The sequence below is a fragment of the Dicentrarchus labrax genome, unplaced genomic scaffold, assembly GCF_905237075.1.
Source record: "Dicentrarchus labrax unplaced genomic scaffold, dlabrax2021, whole genome shotgun sequence".
NCBI lineage: Eukaryota > Metazoa > Chordata > Actinopteri > Moronidae > Dicentrarchus > Dicentrarchus labrax.
Genome location: NW_026136704.1, coordinates 27,165,581 through 27,179,716, shown reverse-complemented (window position 1 = coordinate 27,179,716; position 14,136 = coordinate 27,165,581). Strand labels below are relative to the sequence as shown.

Sequence of the window (14,136 nt, the reverse complement as noted above, 5' to 3'; positions counted from 1 at the left end):
GTATTGTATGTGCATACAGTATGTGATCACATGTACACACACTCACAGGCTGCAATGTGATATGTAAGACTCACCAGGGGACTGTGGCTTGGGCGAAACCACCGCAAATCTTTTAGGGGAGGACTTGGGCGGCATCACAGCCTCTATGTCCTTCTGCAGCTCTCTCCTAGAGGCTGTGTGGTAAAGAAAAATGTTAATGTGTTTTATAATGCACACATTCGAAAGACAAGAAATGCTGTTTTTGATTTCTCTCATAGGTTTTAAATTCTGTTTACTCTTTCACTTTAATGTGTTTGACAGTTAAGGTAACAAGTTACTTTGCAGACAGAGATTACACACAAAAAACATACATAAAACGAGTTTATAAATTATGATCTATTTCTGTGGATTAAACTATTGTACATGTATGCAAAGTAGATCAAATTAGGTTCATCTTGATCTGCTACAGCATTAAAATGCTGCTTACAAATAAATGTACCAGTATTAATAATCCAGTAACACATAAAATAACACTTTGACAGGGTTTTCTCTGTATTAGCACAATCACTTTTGATAATTTAGGTACATTTTGCTGATTATGCTTCTGTACTTTTATTCAAGTATAATTTTGAATCGAGAGCATTTACTTGTAATGGAGTATTTTTGATTAGTGAGGTAGTTAGTTGGTTTTTGTTGTTGACGTTGTGGAAAAATTGTTTTTAGTTCCACCACACAGCGTTAAAAACAATACAGGACAAAGATGAGGTATAACACTGCGGTATTGTAATTTTACTTACTGTAGGCAACAGATCTGAATACGTCCACCAGTGTCCATACATAGAGTATTTTAAGGTCATTAGTATAACTTCTGTTAATTATAAAAGTTTGATTCTGCAACTCAGCATGCATTGTGTGCACATGTTCCCAGCCTGGTGGTCGGTTGCACCAGCACCCAAAGGGCTGTGATATATAAACTTTGATTTTTACTACATATATTCTCAAAAAATACTTCAGGCTCTTAAAAATGATTTCAATGCAACAATCAGGGAGTTGGAAATCGATATTTGATTGAAAAAGTTAACCGAAAAAGGTTGGGAACTACTGGTGTAAACCACAGATGAGAAAATGTATAAGTAAGGTACAATGTGATACAGTGACCACTAGCTGGAGCTGCTCCTCCGGTTGTTCACACAGGTTTTGTTGAAGGACGCTGAGGCACACTGAAATACACTCTGTGACCACTGGAAGGTGTTAATACTCCACAATTGCTGCAAGGATGCCAACATGAGCCACAAGGTGCACCAACTTACAACAAAGACGCCTACATCCGCAGAGAAGGAGTATATGGTACTGTATCACTGCTGTGATGCAATGCTAAGCAACAGTTAAGATACATTTCAGCAGGATTCACGTTTTTGGGGTAATTACTTTTCATTCTGTGTTCCTTTTTTTCCACAAGGAAAATGCAACAAATGGTGGATATTGAGGGCATGTCAATGGGGCACACTCATTGATGGCCATAATTGTCCATCTCAAACAAACAAAAATAGAAAAATGCCCTGTCAAAGACCGGGTTGAATAGAAAAAGGATTTACTTTTGCCTTGAAGACACAATTTCACAATTTTATATTAAGTTACAGATTAAAAAGTGGCCCTTTTCCCCCTTAATTTATGAATGTAATTTACATTTTACACTCATGTGAGAAAGATGAGATGTCAACAAAGCCATTTAAACACATATTCATATATTCCCACGTGTCTCATATATAAATCAATTGCCTGAAGCCAGTGAGACACTCAAAACATATATTCTGCTGCCTCGCCAACAGTGTTATGGTATCAAGTAGTAAAATGAAATTCGTGGCACGCCTCATACAGAATTCAGGTCCAGCTACACACACCATACAGTACACCAGCGCCTGTAAACTACCCTGCTAGGTAACTGTCTTACTACTATTACTATTACTACTCTATTGTGTATCTCATTGACAACTTCAGTAATCTAAACAGAGAAAAATAACACACTAAGAAAACAGTCATTGCTGTGAATTAGAGGCTGGAGGTGAACCAGTGCTGTCATTACAGGGCTTGGAGTGGCTGAATCCTACTGAGGAATGAATACCAACATGTGAAAAGAGGAATACAGTTTAGCAGTTGTGATGAGCTGTTTGAGTGATGACAGCAATTTCCACGTACATTCCTATGCTTAGCTGCCACCCCCACTAGCACTGGCTCACCAATCTCAAGGCTCATGTGATCACCCGGCAGAGTGACCTTGAATGGGGACAAGGATGTTGTCTCTGGAGATAGCTCTAACCGCGCATACACATGTACAGAAAAACTGAGCACCAGGATGCTTGTTTCTAGGGTGTTGCAGGGACGTACCGAGGGGGGAGCTGCGCTGAGGCGGCAAACTGCGGCGCTGGAGGCTGGGGGCGTTGGGAGGTTGAGACCGACTCTGAACATGGGAGGCTTCACTGGGGGGCGCAGTGGCTTTGTGGAGAGGCGTGTCATCGCTGCCACTGCCTGGATCTGCAGAGCAGGAAGGATGCCAGAGAACAGAAAAACGTAGTCAGTGTCAAAATAAAAAATCTAAAATTACAGGGATGTATGAATGCAGAGAGAGTTGCTGTGCCTGAAATATTTTTTTTAAAGCTGTTATCTCGCAATGTGGAGTTATTTATTTTGTTGTCTGGAGAAACCTGCCTTTTGTGTTTTCGAGATAATGAGATGATTTAAGTTGAGATCTCGAGATAATTAACGACGAGAAAACGATCTGTTTTCTTGAGATAACGTGATAATTATGGAGAACTTAAAAATTAGGGGTTGGTTCATTTGCTCACACCTGATTTCAGCCTTCAAGACCACTGTCATAACTGTCAGGGAGGATTCATAACTGAAGTGAAAAGAGTGGTTACCAGACAGCTAACTGACAGCAAATTTGAGCTATTTATTTCCTGGCAATGTGATGCAATACTGACAAAATATAGCAAGACTATGATTTACTAAATTAGCTCGAAGATCTGTGCAATGTCTAGATTCTTTTCGTGCACTTTTTTAGTGAAGAATTTAGTATGAAAATAAATATTAACTAGCACATTACATCATCCATGCAATGTCCTTTATGTTGAACCAATGCTACATCTATAATACATCATCTATCTCTCTTGAGGGTGCTGATTAACATAATAAGTAACAAGAGGAAACAACCTTTTGTTTTCTTGTGTTGACAGGTTGATTATCTTGTTATCTGAGGACAACAAAGCTTATTTTCTTGAGATCACAAAGTAATTGTGATCTCAAGATAGCAGCATTAAAAAAGAATAATTGCAAAGCACGGCCGTTCTTGGCTTCCGTATGAATAAGTTCTTTGTCTGCTTTCAATCACTCCATGTTTTCACATTTTTTTCGGTTTGTTGAGTGAGAATAAGATGGTAGAAGTGTTTAGCACAAGTCTAAGCCCATTGGTCTGAGAACTACCGTTTTGAAGCCTCGAGTTTGGCATTGAGGCCGTCACCATCTTGTTTTTTTGGAGCGTGGAGCTGCCTCTATCCTAAATGGATGGAGAACCCGAGGACACGCCCTGGTAACAACTTATCAGTCACGAGGTAGAGCATACTGTGCTTTATCGTCTATTTTACTCTAAATAATTTACAAAAGGAACACGTTGTTGTTTGGAAGACGACTTGAAACCAGTGTTTAGGAAACTGTTTACTGAGGTAATAAATCAAGTGAGAAGTAGTGTCGTTTTCTCATAAGCTTACATACAATTGCACTTCTTTTTGCAGGCCAGTGGAGTTGCCCCCTGCTGACCATGGCCATGTTTCTTTTGTACTTTTAGGATTAAGTATCATCAGATCAGTATCTTTCCTTGGAGAGTTTTTTTTTTATGAACAGAAGAAATTCACCAAGACTAGCCAAAAAGGAGAACTCTGCAAACATCTTAATTATTCATAATAGCTGTTATTACGCCTCTAGCGTTCTGTGGATATGAAAGGCTTTGATTCATAGACAAACTGAGGCTACAGCAACGAGCAGTCCAACATAAAAACATCACCAAGAACAAACACCCGCTCCAAACGAAGGATGATCTCACAGTTGTTATACATTGCAGTTGCTGTTTTGTGCTGTAAAATTCTATCAGGATAAGCTCTTAACTGTCTCTGGATTCCAACACTATGTAGACGATTCAGAATTTAGGTTTACTTTAGTGCAAGTGCTGCAATCCAGCTCCAATTACTATCATGAAATATTCAGCTTCTCAATCAATAACAGTGCTGACACATCAGTAACTTAGCCTGTCAAAGAGGAAAGAAGGACAGGTGTGTGCCCTTGATTCAAAATATCCTTATTCTGATCTGAGAATAAATAAGTCAGAATGTGGTTAAAAAACACTATGAAACAACAAACTGTTGTAGTAAAATATACAAAATGAGTGTAGGGAGTATTACAAATTAGAAAGAGAATACTTTTGATGTCAAAATGCCCCGGGCCTGTGTGAAACCTCCTGTGGGATCACAGTAACTCTCCTCACCTGGGAGAGTCAGCAGATGTTTTTTTTTTCCAAAGGCGTCTTGCTGACAAGGAAGTTGAGCCAAGAAGCAGATTGGCTAAGGGAGACGGCTGGAGGCTGACTCACACAGCTAAATGCTTGTTTCTAGCCTGCATGTACAGTACAAATCCATCCCCTGCCGTAAGCATCCTCTGATCGGTGTTACACCAGCAAGAAGTAAGAAGGACTTTATCTACTCTGCTGGTGACTAATTCACAAGAAGTGAGAACAGACAGTTTCAAAATATCTTTATGAGTCTACATAATGTACTCTTATATCCTCTATTTCTGAATAATTTCTCTTTATCTAAATTAGAATTTCTCAATTAATTTGTCTGACCTCCAAATATTGGAAATACACAAATTCAGACAGATATCTTTGGAGTAACGTTGGTTATTTGTCATGTTTTCCCTTTGTCAGATTAGTAATTCTTTTTTATTATTCAAACGTAAAACTGCAGTAGGACACCAATGTGAACTCATATTTGAAATATATGAAGACAGTTTTTAAGCTCTTTGTGAAAAGGCAGAATACTGTACAGAGCTAGTTAGATTGCTCTGCACTGTTACACCTCACACACCTTTTCTTTCTATCAGATCTCCTTTTGAGAAGACAGACTAAAACACAGAATGGGCCTTCCAGTCACCACAGGGTCCTGTCAAAAACTGTGTCTGGTGTTTTTTTTTTTTTCTGCAGGACAAGACAGGGATGGGATTGATTCACAGGAAAAGAGGATTAGAATTTATAACATGCCACGGAGATTTGTGCTGCTGTGAAGTCTCACTTCAAACTGGTACCCAAAGCATAAAATTGCATTATAAAGTACAGTATATAGTAACTAGTAGAAGCAATACCATGGCTATAAAATTTCAGAAAATAGGGAGCATGGCAACATTAAAATTGGTTGTTTTGTCTGACCAAAATGTAAAGATATTCACTCGATAAAAGGAAAAAAACAAATCTACAAATTTGAGAATCAGGAAATAATGAATTTCTGCTTGATAAATAACTTAAATTATTACTCGATTGTAATTGCTTTAATATGAACACATAGTGTTGTTCAAGAAGTACAACAAACAACCACACTGTAGCTCCAAACACAGAACCTAACTCTTGTATCTTGCCATCCAAGTAATACATGAGCATACTGTGTGCTCCCATTGATCTAACTGGATGGATGAATTACCAGCATCCTGATGGTCATTGTAAAATCCTCTACTCTGAGAGGATGTACTCACTCCCAGTCACAATGTTTTGCTGGAGTGCATCCCCGGTGAATGTGGCTGCATTCGAGGCATACGGTGGCATACTAATAGAGCAGCGATGTCTGAGCCAACAGCCTGAAGGCAAACACTGATATGCAAGCTGCCACTCATGTATATGCTGTCTGAGCTACTCCCAAGCGTTTTCCTACCTGGTAGACACCCATATATTCTCTGTGGCACTAACAGAATTACATTTTCTTATTTCCTGGAAGGAGCACAGCACATTTGCAATTGGCTTATAAATTTAACAACAGCTCAGCACAGAGAAGCTAACAAAGACAACAATAACAATAAAAGACCAGGCCAGACTTACATGACTGCAGATTATCATCTTGAGCTGTAGTTGTTTTCTGAAGAATGAGTGTTAAAAATGGTACAAAATAACCCAGTAAAGTGTACATTGGAGCCTTTTGGGAAGGACACTGAAGCGGAAAGATTATCTGGCTTGACTGCAGTGAAAGTTTGAGGAGATCCACAGGCAAGAAAAGGGGGTGGTCAGATGTGTCGGGGTAAAAACAGCCTCACAGATTATCCTGTCATATCCCACCCTGACACTCTCTTTTCAACACACACCGCAGCCACCGGCACCACTTTGTCATTTCAGAGATTATAAATAGGCAAGAAGAGATTGCTGCTGACATGTGAAGCAGTTACTGCGATTGAGGTTGGGGGGGCACCCTTCATGAGACAACAGCTGTTTTCTATACCAGCGTCTGAATCCAGCAGGTCAGAATAAGACATAAAAGTGGGGAGTAGGGAAAGGCAGCCGTCAGCTGTCTGAAACTGGAGCAAATGTGGTGACACTTGAGCGAGGACAGCATTAAGCCATCCTCATATCTACACAGCCAGTACAGATGCCACAGAGACATGTTTATCTGTGCATACGGAAGAAATGGTAACTTGTACACCATGAGATTATTGATTCTGGCAATCAACGTACTTGGACATTTTGATGGGTTTGAATTAATTTGATCTGCTTGTGATCAATTTATATTTATGGTAAAAAAGACTGCCAAAAAAGTAAAGATTTATTCAGTCCAGCTGTTTAAGGTGTAATATTTGTGACTCAATCAAACAGGACCATGGGATAAATATAAAAACACAAGAAGGGAAACAGGATTTTTTTTACAGTATGTCTAAGCATTTTTCAGACAATGGTTGGTGTGAGTCAGCACTATGGAAAAATGAATCTGCAGTAGCTCCATGCTGGAACAGAACATACACTCCTTATAAATGCTTTCTCTGTAATACATTAGTCTTATCTGACAACTTCTCAGCTTGTTCTGACACATTTCTCATCTCTATTCCACGCAGAGATAATGAGCTTTTCAAAGGAATTTTACTAGCATTGATTTCTGTGAATGAAGGCAGCAAGAAGCTTATGAAAGGTGGCGTCGGACTGGGCACCGGGATCTGATCCAGACAAAATGCTGCAGTGTGCAGGCTGAGGAGAGAGAGCAGAGGGAGGAGAGCGACTTAAAGATTTCTTCATCAAAGCCCCTGTGGTGCTGCAGCTTTCAGCTCCTACTTGTGATAAATGAATGAAAAATGAAAGGAAGTGAGTGGCTGTTACTATAGTAACTGAGGATAGCAGGGGCAACCACAACTACTGGTGAACTAATAAGGAGATGTAGTGGTGATAAAACATACATGTCGAATATCCTTTTAATCAGACACTGTCTGTCTGAGGTCTGAAATAATTTTGTCTGGGACTCTTTTCAGTATTTTAAGCTAAAATAAAAACGGTATATCATAATTCATATAAAATGTGTGGTGATAGAGTGACTCACGCTGAGAAGGTCGGCAGGGATCACTGTGACTGCTGTCGTTAGACTGGTTGCTGGACACAGACGAGACACTGGAACTCCGGACGAAGCCAAAGGCAGCCAGACGGGCAGTTGGCAGGGCGGAGAAGCCTGGAGGACGGAGACCGGACTGGCCCTGTTTGAGCAGGAGGCTCTTGGGGTTGGTTTCTGGACCTCTTTCGCCTGACCTCTTTTGCTCTCCTGGAGGTAGATGGGAAAAATATGCAATCATACAGGAGCACTGTGGGTGAAATTCCAAGACCTAATGAGATAAAGCCCACTGCCTTTCTGTTTCTATGTTACATTCTCATGCTAAACCTGCAAATAAAGAATGTAGAGATAGGAGTAAAAAAGAAATATGATCTTATAAAATCTAATCTTTGAACTAGATTCCATAAACGACATTACAATTTGCAATTGTAGCTAATGGAATTCTGTTTTATTCTTCATTTCCATATAACTTTTTGTCAAAGCCACAGGGAGCCATGGGAGAGGGGTTGAAGTGACTCTGGAGCTGCAGGTTGCCTACCCCTGAACTAATACAACAACATATACCACTAATTACACTACTAAGACACTGCTGGGATTTGCAGGCAAAAGGAGTCACTCTGATGAGTAAAAAGAGGATTCATGTCACAAGATGACACACATAAATGAAAAACAACTTCCATTCAGTGATGAAACTGCACATAAATAAGATAGCACCATATGTGGAGGCTGACTAGATTCTGACTTATAATGTGAGCAGGTAGTGCGGTGCAAGTTGCTGGGATGTGTGAGTTACATTGCTATGAATTGCTCTGCACTTCAAAGAGTTCAGGTGCCAAAAGCCAAGCCTCATCCATAAGCATGACAGGGGAAAAAAATTGGTAAATCATTCAGCAAGCATAAAAAGATAACTTCTCTGCAGCTCGGCAACAAGGGGATGGAATGCTCACAGAATAGCAAAGTATGCAGACAGGTGAGAAAGCTCTCATAAAATGGTCTTTCCCGCAATGGTCTATATGGTTTACAAAATAAGCACATAAGTATACAGCATTTCATCTATGCTCTTGTGTTCTCTTAGCTGAACTGAACAGTTGACAACTGTCATGATGTTAAACAAAAAAAAAACGAAATTCTTGTACTTGGCCCCAAAAATCTTAGAGACTCACTGTCTAAAGATATAGTTACTCTAGATGGCATTACCTTGGCCTCTAGCACCACTGTCAGGAATCTTGAAGTTATCTTTGATCAGAATTTGTCATTTAATTCCCACATGAAGCAGACCTCTAGGACTGCCTTCTTTCATTTACGTAATATTACAAAAATTAGATACATCCTATCACAGACAGATGCAGAAAAACTAATCCATGCATTTGTTACTTCTAGGCTGGATTACTGCAACTCTGTATTATCAGGTTGCCCCAATAAGTCCATTAAAACGCTCCAATTAATTCAAAACGCTGCAGCACGAGTACTTACAGGAACTAGAAAAAGAGATCACATCTCTCCTGTACTAGCTTCTCTGCACTGGCTCCTTGTAAAATTTAGAATAGAATTTAAAATTCTCCTCCTCACCTATAAAGCTCTTCATGGTCAGGCCCCTTCATATCTTAAAGAGCTCATAGTACCCTATTACCCCTCTAGAACACTACGTTCTCTGAATGCTGGGCTACTTGTGGTTCCTATAGTCTCTAAAAGTAGAACAGGAGCCAGAGCCTTCAGTTACCAAGCTCCTCTCCTGTGGAATCAGCTTCCAGTTGTGGTTCGGGAGGCAGACACCCTCTCCACATTTAAGAGTAGACATTGCTCTTTGATAAAGCTTATAGTTAGGGCTGGATCAGGTGAGTCCTGAACCATCCCCTAGTTATGTTGCTATAGGCCTAGACTATCGGGGGATATCTACTATCTCTTCCTCTCTCTCTCTTTCTGCACTCATTCATGTCCCATTAATGCATGTTACTAACTTCACTTCTTCCCCGGAGTTCTTGTGCTTTCTCGTCTCGCAGGTTCTTATCGATCCTGGTGGAGCCTCCTGCCATGGTCCTGCTAGATTGCCATTACCAACACTGTTGTTGCTGGGCACCTGTCTGTCTGTCTGTCTGTCTGTCTGTATCTCTCTCTGTCTCTGTCTGTCTGTCTGTCTGTCTCTCTCTCTCTCTCTCTCTCTCTCTCTCTCTCTCTCTCTCTCACCCCAACTGGTCGAGACAGACGACCACCCACCTAGAGCCGAAGGACCTGTCCTAGGTTTCTGCCTTTTAACTGGCAGTTTTTCCAAGCCCTTGTTGCCAAGTGGTTGCTCATGGTGGTACTGTTGGGTCTCTGTAAATAATGTTATAAGGAGTTTGATCTAGACCTGCTCTATTTGAAAAGTGTCCTGAGATAACTTCTGTTATGAATTGGCACTATACAAATAAAATTGAATTGAATTGAATTGAATTGAACGCTTTGACTAAAATCTCAGTAGAATTTCGCTTTGAACTGAATATGTTAGCAGATCACCATCTCACCTGCAGGGTCCTGATAGCTTTGGGTGGATACTCCAGCTGCCTGAACAGAATGGCTTGGGGCCGGTGCTGACCTTTGACCTGTCTGCTGAACTCTTGTCCGTGCTGCAGGCTGCCTGGTGACCGCTCCTAACCCCAGCTGAGGCCTCAGAGCTCTGGGTGAGCGGTAGACACTGCCACCCTCCTGGGAAACATGCTGGTGAGGGAGATTACAAATACAGTGTCATCACCACAAATATTTCAACTGATCAACAGTTTTTTTTTATAGCACAATAAGTAACTTCTTTCTCATATCATCATCATTTGGCATCATGATTTAATCAAAATAGTTTTAATTGATTGATTGATTAACTTTATAAATAATCAATCTACTAATCCTTGCAGCTCTAAATGTTAGTATATCAAATCAAAAGTCAATTTCTCACCTCTTGGTGATATTTCTCAGGCATATCCTCATGAAAACTGTCCGACTTCCCACTCAGCCTTTGAGGGATGGTGCTGCTTGGAGGTTTCACACCAGTTGCAGCCATGCCTGGTGGACAGTACCCCGCCTTCTGCATCTCCTGTCGATATTTGTCAAACAGCAGGTTGGAGGAGCATAGTGCCGTTGTGGATTTAGGCTGAGGACCAACCTTTAGGTCTTTGTGAGCTGCCGGACTAGAGTAAGAAGATAGTCTTACTGGGAGTGTGGAGGCTTCGAGTGGGGCATCTGTACCTTGTGCTATTGCTTGAGGGTTCTTTCGCACATAGGTGATGATTTTTGGTCGGACATTTTTAGGCTTCTGGGGAGGAGAAGACCTCCTGGGTTCAGGCTCTTTCTGCTGAGGAATTACAGGTTTGGGGATGCCACTGCTCAAACTTGTCTTACCTGGCATTTTGACTGTTTGACTTAAACCTCTCTGAGGGGACTGGCTGCGCTCCAAGCTCAGTGCCCTGATGCCCTGGACCTTCGCTGGAGAACCAGGCGGTCTTCTCTTGGGGGAACAGGAGGTAGTTTTAGGGGAAGAAGGATATGCTGGTCGACTAGGGCTTCCCCATGGCTTCCTCCTCTCCAGACTTGAAGAGCTGGAGGTGACGGGGTTCTCAAAAGAGCCCTGCTTTTTGAAGGTGTTCTCAAATGATGGCTGCTTTTTAAAACTCTTGTCAAACGAGTTTTGTTTTTTCAGTGTGTTATCAAATGATCCTTGTTTCTTTATGGCTTTGGATTCAATTGATGACTGAGTCCCTTTTGTACCTGTTTTGTGTGGGCTGTAGTTCACATCAGGGGCCTCATCAGCTTGTGTGCTTTTATCCATTTTAGTGTTGCTTTCTTCATATGATATTTTTGCAGTGGGTACACCCTTGTGCTCAGTACTTCTCCCTTGATCACAGTCCTGCTCTGAAATGGTATTCCCTGCTTTATTTCTCTGGTTATTGTTCTTCCTGCAGTCATCAATGCCATCCTTAAATGGAACAACTCCATTGTTCACTTGCGCCTGTGATACCACATCCTCTGAGTGAACTGTTGAATTCAAATTCATGTCCACATCTTTCTGGTGTATTGTGCTTTTTTCAGAGATGGAAGGCTGATCAGCTCTGTTGCAAGACTGGGAAACCAGAGTCAGGTCCTCTGAGATGGTTGAGTAAGGACCAGAGGCAAGGTGCCAGGACTCTGTTGTCTGGGTCCTGCCCGCAGTGTCTATAGCAGTGTCCATGCTTGAAATAGTGGACAGACAGGTCACAAAGACATCCGTTTCTGAGCTTAACTCAGTCCTGGATGCCTCTCTGCTCTCATGTGAGGCACTGGTTTCCTGCTCACTTGCACCGTGCAGAATAGACATTCTCTCTTCTCTGCTCTTATTATCTGTTGCCTGTTCTTCTGTGGCTTTACCACATGATGAAGGCTGTTCTTGAAGTTCCTTCCGGTCTGCAAGCCCGACGAAGTCCTCTCCATCCTCAACCAGGTAGGCCTCCATCTCCTGACACTCCAGCATCTCAAACTCAGCTAGATCTGGGTCGTCACACTGGGAGTCTGTACCCCAGATGATGACTTTGTCCTGCTCAGCTGTTTCAGTCATCAGTCCCGACAGAGTGACGGTGTCTCCCGTCCTCCCTCCATCCTCTGTTCGGATATCATTGGCGTTCGCATCACCATCAGCCAGCACTCCACCCTGCTGATTGTTGTTCCTTAACTCTCCCTCACCGAAGGGCTCTCCTCGCTCACACATTTTGGAAACAGCTCTGAGTTTACAGCGCCCTCAAGAGCACTTTAAAAATCAATCATCCATGGCATCAATTACAAAAAAGTCTGCCTACCCATCAAAGAGTCTTAGTGGCACAGCAGGGGACTGGAATTGATTTTCACATTTCCTTCTAGTATGCCAGTTATCAGAATGTTGAATATCATGTCTAATTTGGAGGATGGATCTTCATGACGTCTGGGGTCCTTATCCTTTATAAAAAGAAAAGATAAGAAAATGACAGATGACTTGACAAGAAAGTATTTAACAGGTGTAAACTCTTGTACAATCTGATGAATCATCAATGAGTCATTTGTTTTAGACATGAAACATGCTATGATTAGATTAATTTAATTACTTTAATTTTGTTTCAGAGCATTTAATAAACTATTACTACAGGATGGCCAGAATCTTTAGGAGAACCCCTGGGAAAAGCACATAATCATTATCTTCTCTGCTGTGCCATGCTCTTTCAAAAGGCAAGCTTCTGAAGTTGAATTAAAAAAGGAAATTCCATCAAGTTGTTTTATTCTTTTCTGAGATTGCCTCCTTAAAACTGTGAATGGTCTCATGACACAAACAACTTTGTCCGAACAAGATCATTTACATTCTCCGTCAACTGTAATTTTCTGTAATCCTTAGCATTTTCCCTCTGCATCAGTCATTGCTTACTTTTCCATTCACAGCTGAAATACTCAGTAAATACATGAAACTTTACCAAGCCCAGAACATATAGGCCCAGTCAACAGTCCATAATGAATGATACAATAGCACGTCACTGTTTGACATGAAAAGAAGCAGCTTTTTGTTATCCCTGCAGAGGAGCTGTGTGGTTGTGGCATGATGACAACATGCTGTGCTGTAGGGTAAACAGGTGGCCATTAAGTCTGTTTGCTCCTACATTAGTTATGAATGGGTTCACATTTATAGTGTTTACATATAAAAATATACTAGGAGCAGCAGCACTAGGAGTACTACTAGGGATGGTACAGGGACTTTGATAAATACAAATGCAGATCCCACTGACAAATTCACAATATATCACCTTGCTTACAGTATTGCAATATATTGCAATATATTAAGTTGCAACCCCAGTACGTACGTATTATATCGCATTCTTTCCAATACACTTACCTTACCTGAATTTGAATTTTATTTGAATTTACATTAATACGTTAAAGACTGTTTAATGTGACAGAAACCTTTGCAAACAGAATCCACTATTAGCCACAAATCAAGTGATCTCTGCACACCCAAAGTCATGAGGAAAGACAAAACTATACTGATGTTTAAGTGTGGAAAAAATATTTCAGTATCATGTGGGACTTACTTGGACTGCTGAGATCATTATCGGGGAAGTTATCAAGCTTAAGACTATCCAATTAAATGTAAGGTTTTTGTGCTCATTGTACCATGGTATGGTTGGTGTTACTAATTAAAAGAGCTGCATTTAATAATTGCTATACCAACCCAGTGATTGTTAGCAGCCAGTAGGTATGTTCACTTGTTCTACTATTCAGCGTCTATAATTTAGGCTCTACTATAATTGGGAGGAGACCTGTTTCCCTTCATGTCTTCAGCCTAAAGCACACAATAAAGGATGTCTGCAACTGACCTATTTCCTGAGAGGACTCTACAGTACAGAGAGCTTCAACAGAACCTCTGATCTCAAGCAGCAATTCTTTCTCACAAAAATATCTGCACATTAAGTTCCCACCTTGCCATATTCTTGCCATTATTCGGCTCTGATTGTCAAGTTCAGCTAGGTATCATAAATTAACCTCCCAAGTAAAAAAAAAAGAACCCCTGCTGTCACTGGATGTCATC

The 14,136-nt window shown here is 41.0% G+C and overlaps 1 protein-coding gene across 6 annotated transcripts in view; it reads right to left on the bottom strand.

Moving 5' to 3' along the window:
- Nucleotides 1-14,136, bottom strand: part of mtus2b (microtubule associated tumor suppressor candidate 2b) — a 28,709-nt gene that overhangs the window by 11,632 nt on the left and 2,941 nt on the right. For 5 of the 6 annotated variants that reach the window (XR_007884401.1, XM_051397715.1, XM_051397711.1 and 2 more), the window contains exons 2-6: nucleotides 10,516-12,521; nucleotides 10,094-10,286; nucleotides 7,587-7,802; nucleotides 2,365-2,511; nucleotides 75-173 (exon numbers count right to left, since the gene is read on the bottom strand). Coding sequence is in view for 5 of the 6 variants with exons in the window: in XM_051397715.1 (XP_051253675.1) it covers nucleotides 75-173; nucleotides 2,365-2,511; nucleotides 7,587-7,802; nucleotides 10,094-10,286; nucleotides 10,516-12,297 (2,437 nt within the window). In the remaining variant the exon portion in view is untranslated. Of the gene's footprint in view, nucleotides 1-74; nucleotides 174-2,364; nucleotides 2,512-6,469; nucleotides 7,241-7,586; nucleotides 7,803-10,093; nucleotides 10,287-10,515; nucleotides 12,522-14,136 lie in introns of those variants that run through there. The other variant, XM_051397716.1, reaches the window with a different exon arrangement.